We start from the raw sequence: 17,026 nt of genomic DNA, 5'->3' as shown, positions 1-17,026 counted from the left end.
ATGTTTACCTTTCATTGATCGGTACTTTGTAGTCTTCTGCTACGAGCGTTTTTACGAAAGCATGCAGTCGCCCTTGACTATGGTATATAGTAATTCAGGAAGTTATAGCAAATGCTGGTGAGATATTTCTGTAGATAGAATAATTGTAAATGGCTCTACAGAGTCATACATAGTCATTCATACCTATTGGGAAACGGAATAGTAAGGAGAATGTACTTGACAATAACGTCAACAAGCAGGTCAGTATTGTTGTAGCCCTTCACCATTACATCTGTGTCTTAATTTCCAGTAAATAAAACTTAATTTTGTATAATGCAAATTTACAGTTTTAATATGTAGAGGGAACTTCACTTGGTGACATGGTGTTAAAATATTACTATTCTTTCTACAAATTGTAAATCAGCTGCTTGTCAAGTATGACTGTTTTGATGAGCAGTAATTGGGGTGTCCTTTCATTCTGCATTTATGTCAGTAAGTCATGTTTTATTTACCTTGTAATATTTGAACACGAAATGCTTCTAATATTGGAAACAGTATTATGGATACACAAATGATTGTTCATTGCATTCTTGCACCATACATTTTATAGTGTTATAAAAATAATAAACTTTTTTATTTTGAGTGATTTCTAACATATTTTAGATGTTTAAATTTAAATGTGAAGTTTTTCTTATGCAGTTGCTGTGCAGAGTGTTTTTGTTAGATGCAGTGTCATTCAAGAATTTCTACCTAGAGGTGTGAGTGCTTATGGTGACGGTCTTGAAAATGGCCAGCTCCTTCAAATTCCAGTAGTTGATGCTGATTATCCTCTGGTGTTCTCATTCTTTGCAAATGTCACGAAAGGTTGTATTTGGACTAACGTCACATTGTAAGTTTGTTGAATTTCTCGTTGGTGGTTCGAAATTCACTAAACAATTCCATTTATTCATATTTCCTTAGGTTTCTCCGGCACGATGGATTACCTATCGTTAATATTTTTAATGCCAGCTATCCCAATTTCACTTGGATTTATCAACCGGTAGACTATGAGGAAAACTTCTTCAGTGACGGTCTAGAACAACGGTTGACTATTTATCCTCGCAAACCTTCCTCGGCTATTTTTGGTGCTGTTTTTGTTTTAGAAGATGTTACGCGCATCCAACAAAAAGCTAATTCACGCCTTATTGCTTTGAAAATTTAACCGAACGATTAATAATTGGTTCTATTTAGGGGTTGACAATATCATGCACCACTCTGTTTTGGGGCAGAGTTGAAACTCTTCCTCTCAACGCAAGTTCATCAATAGTCAACGGGGATGTTGAAGAAACTGCCTCCAGATTAGTGAGAAAAAGCTATGCTCAACCACTCAATGTCAAATGGATATTAGACCAAGATAATGAGGCTGGCAATATTACTGCTAGCACGGAATCCATTCTCGATCTCGAATCCAATGATCTCCCGACCCTTCTGTCTTGGACTACTTTTTCCCCTGTAGATATAGGAGGAACTCTACAAGTCGATATAAGGTTCAATGAGGTTTATAAAATATAATTTTAGAAAATAAAGCTTATAGATAATTCAGCCTATATTTTTAGAGTGAAAGTAACAGTAGCATATTCGGCTATCTCACCTACGGAACACCAGATAACCTGAACGGAACCCGGTTTAGCGCCAATAGCTCAGACCTGAATCCTAAGGCCACAGTTATTGTTCCTTATCCACTTGCTGGCATTTGGTACTTGTCGCTTTACGCCAATTGCATAGGGTATATCGAATAGTCATGCTATTTGAAATAAATCAACTAAATTAATTCCACGAAATCATAGGTGGAATGAGACTGACTGTCAGCGAAACATTTCAGTTAAAATTCAAGTTTCTCTATCGCCCTGTAAGGAAGGTGCCTGTGGGCCTCACGGCCGCTGTATCCAGTATTTTTCTGCTGGATTAATATATTCTGCTTGTGTTTGCTCGAGTGGTAATATTATCTTCCCTAGTAAAAAAAATTAAAAAAGAAATCTAAGCAAAGAAAACAAGTTACAATTCATAGAAAATTATCTAATCTTAAAGGTTTTGCTGGCTGGAGTTGTAGTGATGGTACGAACGCCCTTTCGACCACAATACTTCTATCCTCCGTCCTTCTCCTGACACTGAGCAATCTGTTTTTCATTCCAGCGATCATCCTTGCCTTTCGAAGAGGCTTTTATTCGCAGTGCATGTTGTATTTCGTAACGATGTTTTTCTCCTCGGTAACAAATTGATTACAGTCATTCAGTTAGTGCCGTTGGGTTTAGGCTACTAATCGTTATTAAATTTCTATTGGAATTTAGTTTTATCACGCGTGCGATCAGCCGGAGTTCAGTTTTTGTCTGATGCCTTATACTGGTACAAAAAATGAACAAATTTTCAATTGTGCTTGATGATATTATTTTAAATGTTCCCCATATAGTTCTTCAGTTTGGCGATTTCTACGCGGCCTTAACCTCGGTTTGGTTAACTGCGTTTATTGTAGCTAATCCCAGTGTCAGTGAAGAGATCTCCAGCGCAATTTGTATTGCCGGGGCGGTCGGCATAGCTATGGCAGTTCATTACAATCCGACGTCATTCGCCTCGTTTACCATACCGATTGTTTGTGGCCTTGGTCTCATTGCGGTCTGCTGGGTAACTAGGCTTTCTCACCATATACATATTTATGTCACAAGTGGATCTCCATCGTCTAACTTAATGGACATCATTGTAATCAACAGACTCGCCAGAGCTGCCACATGCACAAGTGTTACCCAGGCAAATCCTACTGTTTGAAGGCTGTATTACCATGCTTATTGTTCGCCATTGTTGGATTGGTTTGTTTCGCTTTCCTCGAAACGGAGGACAATTACTTTTATGTTCACAGTATATGGCACATTTCAATTGCGCTAGCTATAGTGTTCGTTATCCCGCAAGGGAGTAAAAGTGTGGACATCACGAAGCTCTCTTCTAATCATCACGAACATCTTTCGCAACTAGAATAGCGAAGAAGAATAGTAGTCATTTTACGAAATGAAGGTTTCGCATTCAATAACTTGTGAAAAAAATGTTATCTATTTGTTTTGTTGCATTTAACTCTCTTTTAAAGTTGTATTTGGTTCAACTTCAGTCATCGTGGTCAAGTGCTTAGAGTGTAGGACGAAACATATTGCAGGTTTTTTTTTTGTTGTTTCTTGATTTTTATTTGCTTATTTTTTAAGAGATATCCGGACACTTTTTCCTTTCTAGTTGCATTAATTACGCACCGCAGGGCAGTAGTACTTCTTTTACTAGCTCGTGCGAATAAATGTTTCTTTCCCTTTTCTTATTTCTTTGCTTATTTGACATTTAGCACAATAGTAGTAAAAAGATGTTTAAACCGACAACTGTACATTTTTCTGGTGGCGTGCATCGTTATAGGCCTGGAAACATGACGTTTACCATAAACTATCACGCAAAAGTCAATTTATTCAAAGATTGTTATATTAAATCTTACGTTGATGTGAGTGTCTGTATAACTTCTGTTTCGATGCATTTTTGTTAAGAGAATTTGCAAAGGCATGACCTTATTGAAGTGAAAGAAAATATTCAAGGCTGAGAAACGAGATTTGGAGGTGAAGATGCTAATTTAAGGGAGGGGTTGTCAGAAAGCTTTCGTATGTAGAATTTTATTGTGTTTTTTTTCATTTCTGTTGTAGGAACACAGGTTGTAGGAACACTTGTATTTGGGGACTTTTTACGTAACCACTTGTTTCTCGGTTTCTCGCAGTGCACCTCGGACGAGCCCGACCTATACTCAGCAAAATGTTTTTTCGTCAAACGCAGTCGTCTGCTACGTTTAACCACGTGTTCTGTATTAAGTATTAGGTAAAGGGAAATTTGCAGTGAATCGAGGCTGGACGTTGAAAGGTTGTTTCGTGTTTAAGTTGGTATTTGTAGAGATGGCTAGGCACAATTCGTGTGATGATGACACGTTTCCATACAACCACGAGTATTATGCCCTCCTGCGTTTTAAAGAGAATGAAAGGTTCTACCATTACCAGTTCCAGGCACGATCTCCTCAGGTATGTAACTAGCTTATGCATTACTGTTTCTTTTCTTGATTGGATTAGCTCTTCATCATGCTACCATTTTTGTTCCAGTTACCCTTTCGACAAGACTTAATAAAAAATCTCAAACAGCTCAATGACAAACTCGGCCTGTCTCTTTCAACATTTCACCTAGCAGTTCATCTATTAGACATATTCATGGATTGCCACGAAATTGATCAACAACAGCTTATGTTGGCTGGGTCCACATGTCTCTTGATTGCTGGTAATATGATTAACTGATTACTTAATTATCTGCTTTGTTTTTAATCAAGCATGTGTTTTTTAATATTTTTTCAATGTGTAGCCAAATATGTTGATGTTGATAGTAATGTTCCAAAATTCTCACATTTGCAATCTCTGACCAACCATCATAATTCAATACATGAATTTTCATTAATGGAAAAGGTGAGTACAAAGTTTGATTATTATTGTTCTTCCTGTGAATAGCAAACATTATAATTTATCTATTTGTAGATGCTGCTTAACTTCTGGAAATGGGACCTTAATTTTTCAACTTCCTTAGATTTCTTAGAGCACTATCTCTCCTGTGATCTTCTTAAGTGTGCCGAAGGACTCCATTCCAACAGCTTTAAAAATTTGAAATGTCAAGCTGTGTACTTAGCAAATCTGACTCTCACTGAAGTCAATTTCATCTACTTCAAATCCTCAGTCATTGCTGCCTCTTGTATTTTAGTTGCCCGGCTCCAATTCAGATTGCTTCCAACCTGGCCAGAAGGGATGGAGATTTTGACAGGCTATTCCTATCTAGAAATTGATGAATGTGTTCAGCTCCTAATTCATTTGGCCCAAATAACTCAAAGTGAATGTTTCTTTAATCCTGCCTTGCAGCAACAATCTTCCATTTTGATACGTGAAGAATCAAAGGTGGAATGTAAATATAAGTTGAAAGGTGTGTCAAATCACAACTGTGCCAGAACAAAGCGGCGGCATTTGATACACCCCCGTGACCTAAAACAGATGTACCGATTAACTGATTGTGCCATGTAGAAAAGGAAGGAAGTGTAAAGAGTCTCTACAAACGTTGTTTCAATTGTTAATTCAAAAGTCTGCTCTAAATCCAGAAATTCTTCGTGTATCTTTGCTTATCACCAATAAAACGGGTATTCATCAACACAATTTAAGCATATTCTAGAATACTAAACTTTTGATGATTTTCTTTGGGGAAAATTAGGTCGATGTTTCCCCTGAATAGCTTTAAATTCTGTGTGGTGTACGGGAGCAGAAAAAAAAGGATTGCCATCATCTCTTCGCTTTGCATTGCCTTCAACCAATTTTTCGTTGAAAATTATTCGCGCTCCATCCTTCAACAGTCGTTGAACAATGAACGTGATATTTCGTGCGTCATCCAAGCCGGAATGTGCCCTTCCTTGAAATTCACGGCCAATTAACTGAATCATTGTGCTTAAGGGTAATTTGCCGGTATTGTAGAAATTGGAGAACGTTTTTCTGATATTTATCCAGTATTTGCAGTAGGTAGGGAACTCAATATTTGAGAGCTAGAAATGATAAACAAAAATTGGTGTATGAGAAATAATATTAGATGTAGATATTGATCTAAGTACTTACTGCACATTGATTTTTAAGGAAGTGACCCATGTCCCATGGTCCATCAGTTACAATTGCAAATGAATATTTTGTGCCAAGCTTCTTCTTTTGCAACCACTCTTCAAAAGACGTCAAAACCTCAGTAAACAAAGGAGCGGTATCGACGTCATCCTGAGCAACAATGTTAGGATGAAACAAAATCACCACAAAAACTTACGTCATTGTTCTATAAGCGTTATTAAAAAATAAAACCTGCGTGATTCCTGTAAGTTCCATGCAAAATTCTGTCAGTAACGGATTAAGAACTGGCCGGCAATAGGACCGAAATTCATCTTCCACCTCACCTTTTTGACAATTAAGCAGAACAGCTGGAAATTCAATAATTTCTTGCCTTTAAATGAAAAGAATGTTTGAGGGGATACTTATTTGAAGATATTGTCCCAATTTGACTTTACTTGAAATTTGAATTTCTGAGGAGCTCACATGTTGCTTCATAGTCTATAATGACATAGAAATCAAATAAGATTCTGATTTTGGAGTTCCCATTTTTTTCTTGTATCCCACTGACGTTCAACATTGTTTTCTTATAAAACGTTTTCAGTCTTTTAGCTAAGACACTTCTGCTTCCATCAGTGTCAAGTTTCAACATCTTTAGATTTTTAATAAGTTCTGCCTTTGAATAACTGTTGATTTTTCCATTTAAGAATGCTATTTGTTTATAAACTGGGTGGCTATATTCCCTTTCCTAGCCAAGAACAAAATAATAGATAAATGTGTTAAAAAATGAATGCTGTTGGATCTAACCTTTGTTCCTTTGGTTTCTCCATCAGCTGCTCCATTTGCTACTTCATTATCTGTGTTTTCTTCTTCAACAGTTTTTTCTTCATTCTGGGGTTCAACTGTGTCAGTCCTCATTATTTCCTTAATTTCATCACTGTAGGCATGCATGCTAAAAGGTCCTTCAACCCTATGCAACATGCTAAGATTTAGTATACACAGACAATGATTTGTTTCTTCCCACAGATTTCTTTCACCTATATTCCTTCTGGACAACCCAACAGGATTATCCATGGAAGCCGTTAAAATGCTTACATTATTTTATACAATTTTTGTTTGTTTGTTTTTCCTCCATTTAACAATAAACAAATAAATAATGACGGGAATTATTACCTTAAAATGAAAGATGCGTACTCGCCATGGCGGGAAACTTTTTCTCATTTCTTTCTGTACGTTCCGTCCGCTAAGGGTAGAAAATGTAAACAAAACAATGCCATCTGCCGTGAAAAATAGAATCAAAATTTGGCTAGCAGGTTACGTCGCACAGCATGTTAGTAATAAAGTGAAAGCTGGGCAGTAGAGAGTAGACAGCAACACAGCAGTAATAAATGAAAGTGCGGAATAAATTGTCCACGTATACGGTGTAGCACGAGCGCAACAGGCATTTAGCTTTCACTTGAATAATCAGTGCGCCAACAGAGGAGCTTGCTTTGATATATCCTGGCTATAATGTTGGTTAAAGCTGTAATTTTAATTGGAGGCAATCAGAAAGGTAAATTGTAAGTTTTTGCAAGAAATATCGTAATACCCGATTTCTAATCCATTTTTCAAACTACAAATAAATAACTTAATTGATCATTTATTGGTTTTATTTAAATTGTTTATTTATGTTAGGTACAAGATTTCGCCCATTGTCTTTGGACCTCCCTAAACCACTATTTGCAGTTGCTGGGTTTCCCATAATACAACACCATATTGAAGCATGTGTCCAAATCCCATTTTTAAAGGAAATCATCATTCTTGGCTATTATGCTGTTAGTGAAATGTCCCAGTTTGTTCTAGATATGGTTCAGCTTTACAAGATAAATATAAGGTAGACATGATAACATGCAGGACCAATGCAGTATAATTTCACATCTGTTGGATGTAGGTATCTTCAAGAATTTGAACCTCTGGGAACTGCAGGGGGTTTATATCATTTTCGAGACCAAATTCGCTGTGGGAATCCAGATTTTTTCTTTGTGTTGAATGGAGATGTCTGTGCTGATTTTCCTTTAACTGAAATGTTGGAATTTCACAAAACTCATGGAGAGAAACAGAAAGCAATAGTGACTCTAATGGCAACTGAAGCTACACGTCAGCAGAGCCTTATATATGGTTGCATAGTAGAAAACAAGGAAAACAACACATTGGAACATTATGTGGAAAAGCCTTCTACATTTATCTCAACATTGATCAACTGTGGAGTCTACATTTTCTCACCAGAAGTTTTCCATCAAATGGCCAATGTGTTCAATAAGAAACAAATGGACTTTTACAAGTATGGTTTAAATTTTTCTGTTTTTTCTAGTTGTCCGAAACCCCTACAAAAGGGATTTTTCCAAATAATTATGCCATTCCTTCTTTCAAGTGTGGAAAACGGAAGCAGTATTGAAAGGGAGGCGTTGTACTTGGAAAAAGAAATTCTGATGCCATTGGCAGGGACTGGGAAAGCTCTTGTTTATCAAACCATCAAGTGGTGGTCTCAGTTAAAGACTCCCGGTGCGGCAATATATGCAAATCGACACTATCTCAACGTAATTTGGCGCACACACATTTTATTGTTTTCATAACAGAGTACTCTTATTAATACGAGGCATTATTTTCATTCTTCCGCAGCTTTTCAGAGAAAGAAGACCTGAAAGGTTAGCCAAAAGCGTTCAGCCGACAATAATAGGCGATGTTTACATTCATGCAACTGCTAATGTTCATCCTACTGCTGTAGTAAGTGTTTAGTCCCTCTGTTCAAAAATCAATTTTTACCTAGGACTTTGCTTTGCGGTTACTTCAGTTAGGTCCGAATGTTAGCATTGGTGCTCATGCGACAATCGGTTACGGAACTCGAATAAAGGAATCCATTGTTCTAGCTCATTCACGAATATTGGACCATTCTCTAGTTCTATATAGTATTATCGGTGAGACATAATTATCGACAATTTTTCTTCTTAATTTTCTCTGTCGCCGCTTTTGTGTTGTAGGAGCAAATAGTGAAATTGGATGTTGGACGCGGGTGGAGGGAACTCCGTGTGATCCTAATCCAGATAAACCATTCGCCAAAATGGAAAATGCTCCGCTTTTTAACGAAGAGGGAAAGTTAAATCCCTCTATAACTATCCTGGGTAATTTTTTGGTATTTTTACTTTAAATTCTTAAATTTTTTGCAATAAGGCCTATTTCATCATCTAGGTAATAATGTGACGATTCCATCTGAAGTTATTGTCCGTAATTCTATTGTGTTACCTCACAAAGAGTTGACGCGAAGCTACAATAACGAAATCATTTTATAATGAACCCTTTTTCATGGTACTACAGATTTTGTGCTTGAACGATATTTCGGTTGAACGAATTTGGTGATTATCATTTGAAATCCTTTACGGACAGATGGTTTCACACACCAAGTGGCTTTATTAATGATAGACTGTATACGAATGGTACAGGTTCAACTAAATGTTCCATAAAAAAATTTGGATTGCATCGGGAAACTGTACTCGATCAACTTCGTTTTTCATGGGGAATTCTTTACATTCAGTTAAAAGATACATGGGATTGAATTTAACTGCAAAGGTATTAACCAACGATTGAATGCTTCAATTTTTAGAATTCCATTTTTGCATCTAAAGACGTAAAAGCGTAAAGAAAATTATATTGATAAAATTGAATCGTTGGTGGTGTATATTATTATACCGCTTGCTATAATCCGCTTGTGTCTCCAGGAACTTTCCAGATTGTTGAGAAATTTTTTGAAAAGCTGGATAGAGGGATTCAGTGCTGTCCTCTCGTATTCTTTCATACTCTTACCGTCCTTGCCTAAGCTCTCAGAATTTAATTCTAGCAGTTCGTTGATTAATTGTCTACAGGCAAACGAAACAAAGTAGCCCCATCAAATAACCAAGTGACTGTTTAGGTTAATTAAATGCTTCTTACGATAAAGTTGGGACTGTTTCGGGGCTAAAGTCTTCCACGTTAGAGGGATCTATCGGAACGCATATTTTGCCCGTTTTTGGATGTACACAGAAAGGAGATTTCAGTAAATGGTTAAGTTGTTTAGAAACATTAATGTCTAATCGAGGGTACGTAAGCTGCAGCATTATTTCTTCTTTTAAATGTAAAGTTTGGCGCTATGGAATCAAACAGATATGGCAGTCCACGTTAATAACCATAATCAGCCGGAAATAGATTTAAGTTTTTTTCTTACTTTAGTTTTGCCAGTGTTAGCCGTCAACTCTTGAAATACTCTCCACCGGCTTATACTATTGTGATAGTCAAGCATAGTTTTTTCGAGTTTACTTCTCAATTGTTCATCAGGTATCATAAGTAAAAACTTCTTAACTGCTTCTTCATTTCCAAGAATATCTTGATCTTCCACCATCATTGATTCGAAATGTTGTCCGACGATTCCGGCAGCTCGACTTAAAAATAATTTAAGTTTTTGACTTGCTGGACTCATTAAAATGGATCCGAATTTTAATCTTTTCACCTTATTGCTGGATGAAGATGTTCTTGGTTAAAAGATACTTTCTTATTTTGCTGTTCACCGCCTTTAATGATCTGCAGATACTCTGCGACGGCAGAACGCGCCGACTGATCAAGAGCTCTCGCTGCGTCATCACAAACCCAACAATGAACTCCACGACGACCGGAAAAAACCCATAGTAAATGCTGGTAACCAAAATCCTCTGTAACATCCAAACAATAATTAACTTTGATTGTAAAAGCAGCATCAGAGCATTGTTACAGAACCTCTGAGTGCCACATCTAGGACTTTAACGGCAACAACCATGAATTTCCAGCATTTGTCACATATATCTGCTCCCTGACAGCAATTTCTGACATCATCATAGTCAGTCATATCTATATCAAAAACCAATTCCTTTTCCATAGGAAGAAAGTGTGTAATACTCCTATGGTTTTTTGGCCTGGTGAAGGATGAAGATTAAGTTTTACAATTTTAAGTAAACATTACAGCTTTATTTTTACCTGTGATTATATACAGCACCCAAATCTATTTTCTGTGGCTTCATTTTTTTCAATTCTTCTTCTAGCTCTGCTTCATCCTTAAAAGACTGATATCTAATGTAGATGTCATCAGGAAGAGTGAATGAAAATTCCCGGTTGTGAAAATAATGTTCTTTCACTAAAGGTAAAGTAATGATTTCATTGAGTGAAATCAAGTGGTAAAGTGCAATTTACTTATAATTAGGAACTCATTTATCCTTACACGTTCCAATAGATACAAATACAAGATGGTGTAAAGTAAAACTAATCTTATAAAATTTTGACAACTGTAGAATGGCAAAAAATCAGTGTTGTCACAACTTTAAATTTTGTTTTCTTTCTAGAATGCATGGTAACTTACTATTTCCATAATTAAGCCACCTGAAGTAAGGTCCATACGGAAACAAGCGCTTATAATACGTTAGCATGGCTTCTTCACTTTGCTCCGACATGACTGCCGGTGGTAATGATGACACTGGTCTGAAAACTGTAGATAGTATGATAATAAAATGACTGATAAACAAAAAAAACTGATGATAAACAATAAATACTTCGTTAGTTTCTGAACTGTAAGCTGCTGTGAGTTTCCTATTGCTTCCTTCGTTATGACAGCGCTTGTCTTTCCCAATTGTCCATGATCAATCCCGCCAAAAGTAATGTTTTAACATTGAAGTTGTGCTACTTGCATCCTAATTTTTTTTTAGCACTGTGTATTTTGTAAATTGTATCGTTTCTCGTAAGTTGTTAACTAGTATAGTACACAGTACTTGAATTGGATTTACAATAAAATTTTAAAAGTTGAATGATTTTATATTCTTAGTGATTTCGGAAAATGTAGGAAAGAAAAAAATCTCCATCTGGTGGCGTTATAGTAAGCCACAATACAAAGAAAAATATACAATAAAATTCTTTTTGTCCCAATCTCGTTTATCCACATTATCAGATGTCCAGCAGACGATAAGATTAAGATTAAAGCGAAGACTCAACTGATTTTTATTCAGTGGAATGATTCACATCCTGGAGGGTATGTAAGGCGTTCTTGTATTGTTTTTTCAATAAGGTTTCAGTACAATAAGAATGTGATCGATCGAAACAATTACTTTACAACTCGTCATATTTTAAAAATTTTACACGTTTGTTTTGTCGTAGATTGCCCTTCAAACCAAAACTTACAGCAGTGAAGTGAAACTAACAACATCTCGTTTGGCTAACGTCGATATACAAAATAGCCACAGATGCTGTTTCAAATCTATGTAATTTGGAGAAATGAACAAAGAGTCTCGAAATAGAAGTGATCAAGCTCGTGAAGTGGCAGAAATTTTCATCAGTAATAGTGCTGACTACTCATCACATTCTCTAACCAGATATCACACAATCAACACTATGCCAAATTATTCACATGATTCTCTTTACCACAATGAGGACTATCTGCGTGAAATGTTGGCTGCAGGCTCACCAAGAGATGGAAGAATGTCAGCTGTTCGAAGATTCTTTTGCCTCTTTGTCACCTTTGATTTCCTGTTTACAACTCTTATGTGGTTAATCTGCCTTGTGGTAATCAGGGAACTATAGTTCTATTGAGAAGTATAATTGTACATTTTATTTTTTTATTTTATCTTTTCTGTAGATTAGCGGAGAAAACATTAAAGAAAAGCTGATCGATCAAATAGTACACTACACAATACATGAATCCTTGTTTGACATTGTGGTAAAATCTTACTCATACACAACAAATATCTTATGGTTATATTTCTTATATTTTATAGATGGCCTCTGCAGGTCGTTTTGTGATCCTTCTTCTATTTTATGCTTTGCTGTGCATTAATCATTGGTGGGTGATTGCGGTGAGTTGGCTAAATATATTATAATCCAGTAAAAACTGTTTAATACTTAACGCCACCAACTAAACTGTATTGTTTACTAGATAACGACGGCGGGAAGTTGCGGGTTTCTCATAATAAAAGTCTTCTTTTTTGAGGTATGATAGCAGTCTCTAAGATAAGCATTGAGGCTTTGCATTCATTTGCCATATTCGACGGTATTTATTATTACTGTTATTTTTTTAAAATATTTTCTATAGTGGCTGAAAGCCACGAACTATACATTGGATGTCTTTCTTGTGTTAAGCTCCTTCATCTTGTCATGGGGTGAGGCATGGTTTCTCGACTTTCGAGTCCTCCCACAAGAATCCCTTGCTCGTGATTTTTTCGGAGGTAAGCGAACTTGATCTTAACCACTTCGGTCGCTTTTAATTGTTATACTTATTAAAAGCATGCATATGTACTCTCCAACAGCTATTTCTTCGGATGATGAACGTCAACCTTTGCTTCAAAATCAAGCCACTTCAATCCGCAGTCATAACCTAGATGACTTTTACTCACCAATCGATTCTCCGCAAGGTATGTCTCGTCTCAAAGTGCACCCAGACGAGTTTATGTTACGGCTTTTCCTTATCGGGACCATAAATAATTCTATGGAAAATCGTAAAAAAAAAGTTTTGACGTATAGTTATATATTTCTTTCTTTTTTTTTTTTTTTAGATTCAGATGACGATCAACTAAATAGGGCTAACCGCAGTAGTGTTGAGGTACAGTATCCTAGTTCTAGTCAAATTGCTAGAAAGTTGGATTTCTTTTCCAACCCTAACTTTTAATGGGATCTTTGGATGTGTCATTGGGAAATTATTTGATAGATTCTCTTTTTAGTTAGACATAATTTTGTGACAAAAATGGGCAATGCTTTCAGAAAATTAGTCGGCTTACCCGTATAAATCGCCGTAAAGCCGCACGTATTTCCGATTGTTTCATACTGTATGGGCAAAAGCTTTTCCCTGTCGATGGCACGGCCTTGGTAATAGCAGCCGGTGCTGGTTGGTCAATAGCAGAAGCAGTATTCGTTTGCTGTGTGGCTGTCAACAACTGTCTAGAGCTATAGGGCGCTTCTAACTTTTTTTCTTCTTATGCCCTTGTTGCAATCGCGTTGCGTGGTTGCAGAAGACTACTTGTCGACTTGTGGAAGTCCAACTTTTACGGCACGACAAAGTGCTAGATTTTCTTGTTTTGGCTGCAACTAGTTACCCTTAAAGACCCCAGAGGCACGCGAACATTTGATATCTGATCGTGACACGACACTATAGTCTATAGTTGAACATCGTCTTGTGTGAACGTTGAAACAAGTCTTCTCTACCAATCGGTTCCTGTTAGTGTTGGGTGAAATTTAGTTGGCAACGAAACGAACGATTGGCGAGATATAACGATGAAGTCGTTTTCGGAAAAACTGAAGAATCTCTTCCTCATCTCGGGAGAAACAGAAGATAGCCCTATCGTCTGCTGGACGGTATTTCAGCTTTATAGTTCAAGCCTCGTAACATGATATCCTACTTCACATTTCATTTCACGAATCTCGTGAACTTATCGTTTTATTTCAAACATTGTTTAAAAAATTGAAACTACGTGCAATTTGTCGTGTTATGAGGATTTCATTATGTCGTAGTCACTGGCATTCAAGTAGTGTATTAATCGTGTTAGTTAAGAAGATGGACGAGTGTAGTGAACGGATGCATTTCGACGGGAAGTGATGTTCATTGATCGTGTCGCTTTTGTCGCCAAAGCATGCCACGTTTCCCATTTCTAAGAAGACCTCGGTATCCGTAACGAGATTCTTTTCGTTCTGCAGGATGATGAATTGGCGCGAAAAGCGCTGGAATCATTTGAGGAAGCCTATAGTACAATCAATTCTGACGGATGGAAAGTAGAAAAGCAGACACCCGAGGGCGATACTGTTCACAGCAAATACGTCCGTCGAAATCACAAAATTTTCCGAATAACTGTAAGTGAGCGTGCGTGCTCTGACTTGAAATGTGTCTGTGTTTTATCTTTTTTTGGTTGTGTGAGCAATGCTAAACCTGCATTTTCCTTTTCGTTTCAACAGGGCACAGTTGATATTCCCCCCAAGTTATTGTTTGACGAGCTCGATCGAAATCTAGAAAATGTCCCATCTTGGAATCCGACGTTACTTGAATGCCGTACGTTGAAGGTAATTGCAAAATATCGGACATTTATCGATGAAAAGTATTGACTAAAAATACAATTGTAAACTATTTTCTATCGCTAATAGACGGTGAACGAAAAAGTCTCCATTAGTTACCAGTTGGCAGCAGAAGGTGGAGGCGGCATCATCTCTTCTCGAGATTTTATTAACCTGCGATACTGTGAAGTACGCGATGGAATCTATATTTGTGCAGGTAAGAGGAGTTTCACCCAAGTGAACTAAATCTTCAAACTCTTTTAAATATAACATGACTCTTTACATTAGGAGCTTCCGTCGTCTTTCCTGAAATGCCGGCTCAAAAGAGCTACGTCCGGGGAGAAAATGGTCCCGGATGTTGGGTTATGACACCAATTCCAAACGAACCCAACAAATGCGTCTTCCAGTGGTTGCTGGACACCAATCTCAAAGTATATTACTCGGGAAAAAAGAAGAAAATTAATATAGTCAATTGGTTTAATCAAAATCGTCGTGTAGGGTTGGATTCCTCAGAGTATCATTGATACAGCGCTATCTTTTGCCATGTGTGACTATATCCGTTACGTCAGAAACTATGGCGAAAAGTTGCGCCAAGAGGGAAAGTTTTGACCAAAAATAGCTATGACTGAAAGGCTGCTATTCAGCCTCATCATCGATTACTTGTCAGGTCTTGATCGTTTATTTGTTAATCTCTTTTTTCTCCCCCTTCTATCAAAATAATTCGGTTTTGTCATCGGTGCAAATTCTGTACTTTCTTCTAGATTCCAATCTCCCTTGGCATTTCGATCGTGGTAATGGTTACGTTAGATAATCTCTTGATGTCAGCTTGCCTTTTTAAAAAAGTGTATGTTGATATTGCCATAAACCAACGTGTGAAATTGCACGGACGTGGAGGCTTATTGTTTTCTCCCTTTTGCCGGGAGAGCATTTGTTTTGTTTTACTTTAGGTATCGTAAAATTGATTTCCCAATCCCCCTCACTCCTTTTTTTTTGTCTGGGTGCGTCTTGATTTCTAGAGGAGTCTCATTTATATGAGACGAGCATATGCAGTTACTCAGTTAGTACGTGTCTCTGATCATTTCATCTTATCATCTCTCGATTTCTTTTTATACCGTGTGTATGCTGGAATTCTCAACGACAACTTAATAAAGAAAAGTCATTTTGCTACAAAGTGGCTGTATGCAACGTAATTCAATAGCTGTGACACTAAGTTACCACCAACGAGATACTTAAAAAAATGGAGTAACGTATTATAATTTTTTTTTTGGCAAACATGCAGGGTGGTGTAAATCTCGGTAATATGCTTAAGACTGGTAAACTTGTTGTATAATGCTGAATAGGCTGTTGGCATATCAATTTTATCTTTTCACTAATAAATAACAGCCAAGTTACAAAATGAAACAATTGAAGCGAGCTATTTCAGGAATATTTAAGGAAAATTTGCAGCGCTGCACCAAAGGGGGAATGGTAATAATTAAGACATCACGTCGTCGTTAAAAATGCAGAGTTTGTTTTGTTCGTTTTTTACATGTTCCTGATTATCGTGTGATACAATATTGTGATGATTGAAACTTGAACCTTGTTTTCAGCATATTTCTAACTCTTTCAGCAAGTGAATTATTTTCTCCAATCGTCCAGACATTCGTGCATCAGCAAAAACAACAAGTAAGCACTTAAACTTTAAATCATTGATTCATGGAGTTTGTGAGGGAATGGGAGGTTGACTTACTGACTACAGAAATCGATATTTTGCTTGCATCACGTTGCTCAAGTTGAACGAATTGGCTAGCAACGTTTGCTTTTTTTGCGGTTTTGCTGACTTTTTGTGTTCATGTGCGTTTCCCTTGATGAAAAGAATCAAGGTTTTTTTTGCAACGAAACATTTTTTGGTACATTATTGGGGTACAAACTAATGATTTAGACGAAACTCGTTGCAAAATGCAAAAATATCTCAGTTGATCTCCTGACCTTTCATGAGAGCCAAAGTGGTTCATTTTCATTCGCCTTTCGTTCTTTTGCCATGCCTGTTTTTATCGATAGTTCTGTTTTTCTCTTTACATAATTTTATGATTCAATGTGGCTGTGATGTAACGAGAATAGTAGAAATCGTTTTTTTATCTTGAGCTCGAAAGTATGTGCGAAAATGCCAAGACGTGACGGGGCTTAACTGTCAGTCTTTGCCGTGTCGTGTCGTATGGCGCTGGTAAACAATGTACTTGTTAATCTCTAGCCATTCTGCCTTGTCGTATTTTTCGATTTTTTGATGAGCTCCGTAGAGGGTTTTCCTCTAAGACAGATAGATGATGTTCCATGTTCTCCCCTCAAACTTA

General features: G+C 37.0%; 6 protein-coding genes across 7 annotated transcripts; 4 read left to right on the top strand and 2 right to left on the bottom strand.

Annotated features, from left to right (window-relative positions):
- Window positions 1-34: 34 nt before the first annotated feature.
- LOC130692338 (transmembrane protein 8B-like) lies at window positions 35-3,306 on the top strand. The gene is made up of 11 exons (XM_057515434.1): window positions 35-239; window positions 327-471; window positions 679-868; window positions 940-1,147; window positions 1,210-1,515; window positions 1,575-1,744; window positions 1,806-1,954; window positions 2,047-2,225; window positions 2,307-2,361; window positions 2,426-2,637; window positions 2,724-3,306. The coding sequence occupies exons 2-11, from the start codon at window positions 417-419 to the stop codon at window positions 2,985-2,987; spliced, it is 1,788 nt and encodes a 595-aa protein (XP_057371417.1). The 5' UTR covers window positions 35-239; window positions 327-416; the 3' UTR covers window positions 2,988-3,306.
- Window positions 3,307-3,742: 436 nt separating this feature from the next.
- On the top strand, window positions 3,743-5,210 carry LOC130692364 (cyclin-J-like). Its single transcript, XM_057515469.2, has 4 exons — window positions 3,743-4,046; window positions 4,125-4,296; window positions 4,378-4,478; window positions 4,548-5,210. Exons 1-4 carry the CDS (start codon window positions 3,924-3,926, stop codon window positions 5,079-5,081), a joined length of 930 nt encoding a protein of 309 aa, XP_057371452.1. The 5' UTR covers window positions 3,743-3,923; the 3' UTR covers window positions 5,082-5,210.
- On the bottom strand, window positions 5,147-6,888 carry LOC130692356 (3'-5' exoribonuclease 1-like). The gene is made up of 6 exons (XM_057515460.1): window positions 6,810-6,888; window positions 6,444-6,606; window positions 6,095-6,384; window positions 5,892-6,030; window positions 5,661-5,810; window positions 5,147-5,590 (listed from the first exon to the last, which is right to left on the bottom strand). Exons 2-6 carry the CDS (start codon window positions 6,585-6,587, stop codon window positions 5,231-5,233), a joined length of 1,083 nt encoding a protein of 360 aa, XP_057371443.1. The 5' UTR covers window positions 6,588-6,606; window positions 6,810-6,888; the 3' UTR covers window positions 5,147-5,230.
- A 108-nt stretch (window positions 6,889-6,996) lies between these two features.
- LOC130692352 (mannose-1-phosphate guanyltransferase alpha-like) lies at window positions 6,997-9,149 on the top strand. Of its 2 annotated transcripts, XR_009420694.1 has the most exons (9): window positions 6,997-7,188; window positions 7,311-7,509; window positions 7,567-7,956; window positions 8,047-8,212; window positions 8,295-8,399; window positions 8,467-8,590; window positions 8,654-8,794; window positions 8,862-9,025; window positions 9,113-9,149. XR_009420694.1 is itself a non-coding variant. In XM_057515455.2 (8 exons), exons 1-8 carry the CDS (start codon window positions 7,146-7,148, stop codon window positions 8,960-8,962), a joined length of 1,269 nt encoding a protein of 422 aa, XP_057371438.1. In that variant the 5' UTR covers window positions 6,997-7,145; the 3' UTR covers window positions 8,963-9,089. The 2 variants fall into 2 exon arrangements, 1 of the variants encoding a protein (XP_057371438.1); XM_057515455.2 differs by lacking the exon at window positions 9,113-9,149 and having other exon boundaries at window positions 8,862-9,089.
- LOC130692353 (DNA primase small subunit-like) lies at window positions 9,061-11,328 on the bottom strand. Its single transcript, XM_057515456.2, has 9 exons — window positions 11,222-11,328; window positions 11,032-11,157; window positions 10,653-10,809; window positions 10,416-10,591; window positions 10,153-10,351; window positions 9,871-10,084; window positions 9,600-9,793; window positions 9,360-9,526; window positions 9,061-9,289 (listed from the first exon to the last, which is right to left on the bottom strand). The coding sequence occupies exons 2-9, from the start codon at window positions 11,120-11,122 to the stop codon at window positions 9,270-9,272; spliced, it is 1,218 nt and encodes a 405-aa protein (XP_057371439.1). The 5' UTR covers window positions 11,123-11,157; window positions 11,222-11,328; the 3' UTR covers window positions 9,061-9,269.
- A 233-nt stretch (window positions 11,329-11,561) lies between these two features.
- Window positions 11,562-15,337, top strand: LOC130692349 (steroidogenic acute regulatory protein-like). Its single transcript, XM_057515450.2, has 13 exons — window positions 11,562-11,694; window positions 11,820-12,224; window positions 12,298-12,378; window positions 12,437-12,514; window positions 12,595-12,648; window positions 12,751-12,883; window positions 12,965-13,069; window positions 13,211-13,257; window positions 14,346-14,498; window positions 14,601-14,705; window positions 14,787-14,913; window positions 14,985-15,127; window positions 15,195-15,337. Exons 2-13 carry the CDS (start codon window positions 11,937-11,939, stop codon window positions 15,303-15,305), a joined length of 1,425 nt encoding a protein of 474 aa, XP_057371433.1. The 5' UTR covers window positions 11,562-11,694; window positions 11,820-11,936; the 3' UTR covers window positions 15,306-15,337.
- The last annotated feature ends 1,689 nt before the right edge of the window (window positions 15,338-17,026 follow it).

The sequence above is a fragment of the Daphnia carinata genome, chromosome 1 (assembly GCF_022539665.2).
Source record: "Daphnia carinata strain CSIRO-1 chromosome 1, CSIRO_AGI_Dcar_HiC_V3, whole genome shotgun sequence".
NCBI lineage: Eukaryota > Metazoa > Arthropoda > Branchiopoda > Diplostraca > Daphniidae > Daphnia > Daphnia carinata.
This window is presented reverse-complemented; position numbering and strand designations above follow the sequence as displayed.

Excerpts from the sequence above, each read along its gene's own strand:
- LOC130692338 (XM_057515434.1), top strand. The coding sequence starts at position 417 with ATGACTGTTTTGATGAGCAGTAATTGGGGTGTCCTTTCATTCTGCATT. Across the intron at positions 1,955-2,046 it reads TGCTTGTGTTTGCTCGAGTG|GTTTTGCTGGCTGGAGTTGT; the intron begins GTAATATTATCT and ends CTAATCTTAAAG. Across the intron at positions 2,362-2,425 it reads TTGTCTGATGCCTTATACTG|TTCTTCAGTTTGGCGATTTC; the intron begins GTACAAAAAATG and ends TTCCCCATATAG.
- LOC130692364 (XM_057515469.2), top strand. The coding sequence starts at position 3,924 with ATGGCTAGGCACAATTCGTGTGATGATGACACGTTTCCATACAACCAC. Across the intron at positions 4,297-4,377 it reads CACATGTCTCTTGATTGCTG|CCAAATATGTTGATGTTGAT; the intron begins GTAATATGATTA and ends TTCAATGTGTAG. Across the intron at positions 4,479-4,547 it reads AATTTTCATTAATGGAAAAG|ATGCTGCTTAACTTCTGGAA; the intron begins GTGAGTACAAAG and ends ATCTATTTGTAG.
- LOC130692356 (XM_057515460.1), bottom strand. The coding sequence starts at position 6,587 with ATGCATGCCTACAGTGATGAAATTAAGGAAATAATGAGGACTGACACA. Across the intron at positions 6,385-6,443 it reads GAGAAACCAAAGGAACAAAG|GAAAGGGAATATAGCCACCC; the intron begins GTTAGATCCAAC and ends GTTCTTGGCTAG. Across the intron at positions 5,591-5,660 it reads TCCTTAAAAATCAATGTGCA|CTCTCAAATATTGAGTTCCC; the intron begins GTAAGTACTTAG and ends TATCATTTCTAG.
- LOC130692352 (XM_057515455.2), top strand. The coding sequence starts at position 7,146 with ATGTTGGTTAAAGCTGTAATTTTAATTGGAGGCAATCAGAAAG. Across the intron at positions 7,957-8,046 it reads AAACAAATGGACTTTTACAA|TGTGGAAAACGGAAGCAGTA; the intron begins GTATGGTTTAAA and ends CCTTCTTTCAAG. Across the intron at positions 8,213-8,294 it reads CAAATCGACACTATCTCAAC|CTTTTCAGAGAAAGAAGACC; the intron begins GTAATTTGGCGC and ends ATTCTTCCGCAG.
- LOC130692353 (XM_057515456.2), bottom strand. The coding sequence starts at position 11,122 with ATGTCGGAGCAAAGTGAAGAAGCCATGCTAACGTATTATAAGCGCTTG. Across the intron at positions 10,810-11,031 it reads GTGGCTTAATTATGGAAATA|TGAAAGAACATTATTTTCAC; the intron begins GTAAGTTACCAT and ends CTTTACCTTTAG. Across the intron at positions 9,794-9,870 it reads CTAACACTGGCAAAACTAAA|CGCCAAACTTTACATTTAAA; the intron begins GTAAGAAAAAAA and ends TTGATTCCATAG.
- LOC130692349 (XM_057515450.2), top strand. The coding sequence starts at position 11,937 with ATGAACAAAGAGTCTCGAAATAGAAGTGATCAAGCTCGTGAAGTGGCA. Across the intron at positions 14,706-14,786 it reads TTGAATGCCGTACGTTGAAG|ACGGTGAACGAAAAAGTCTC; the intron begins GTAATTGCAAAA and ends TATCGCTAATAG. Across the intron at positions 15,128-15,194 it reads TGCTGGACACCAATCTCAAA|GGTTGGATTCCTCAGAGTAT; the intron begins GTATATTACTCG and ends ATCGTCGTGTAG.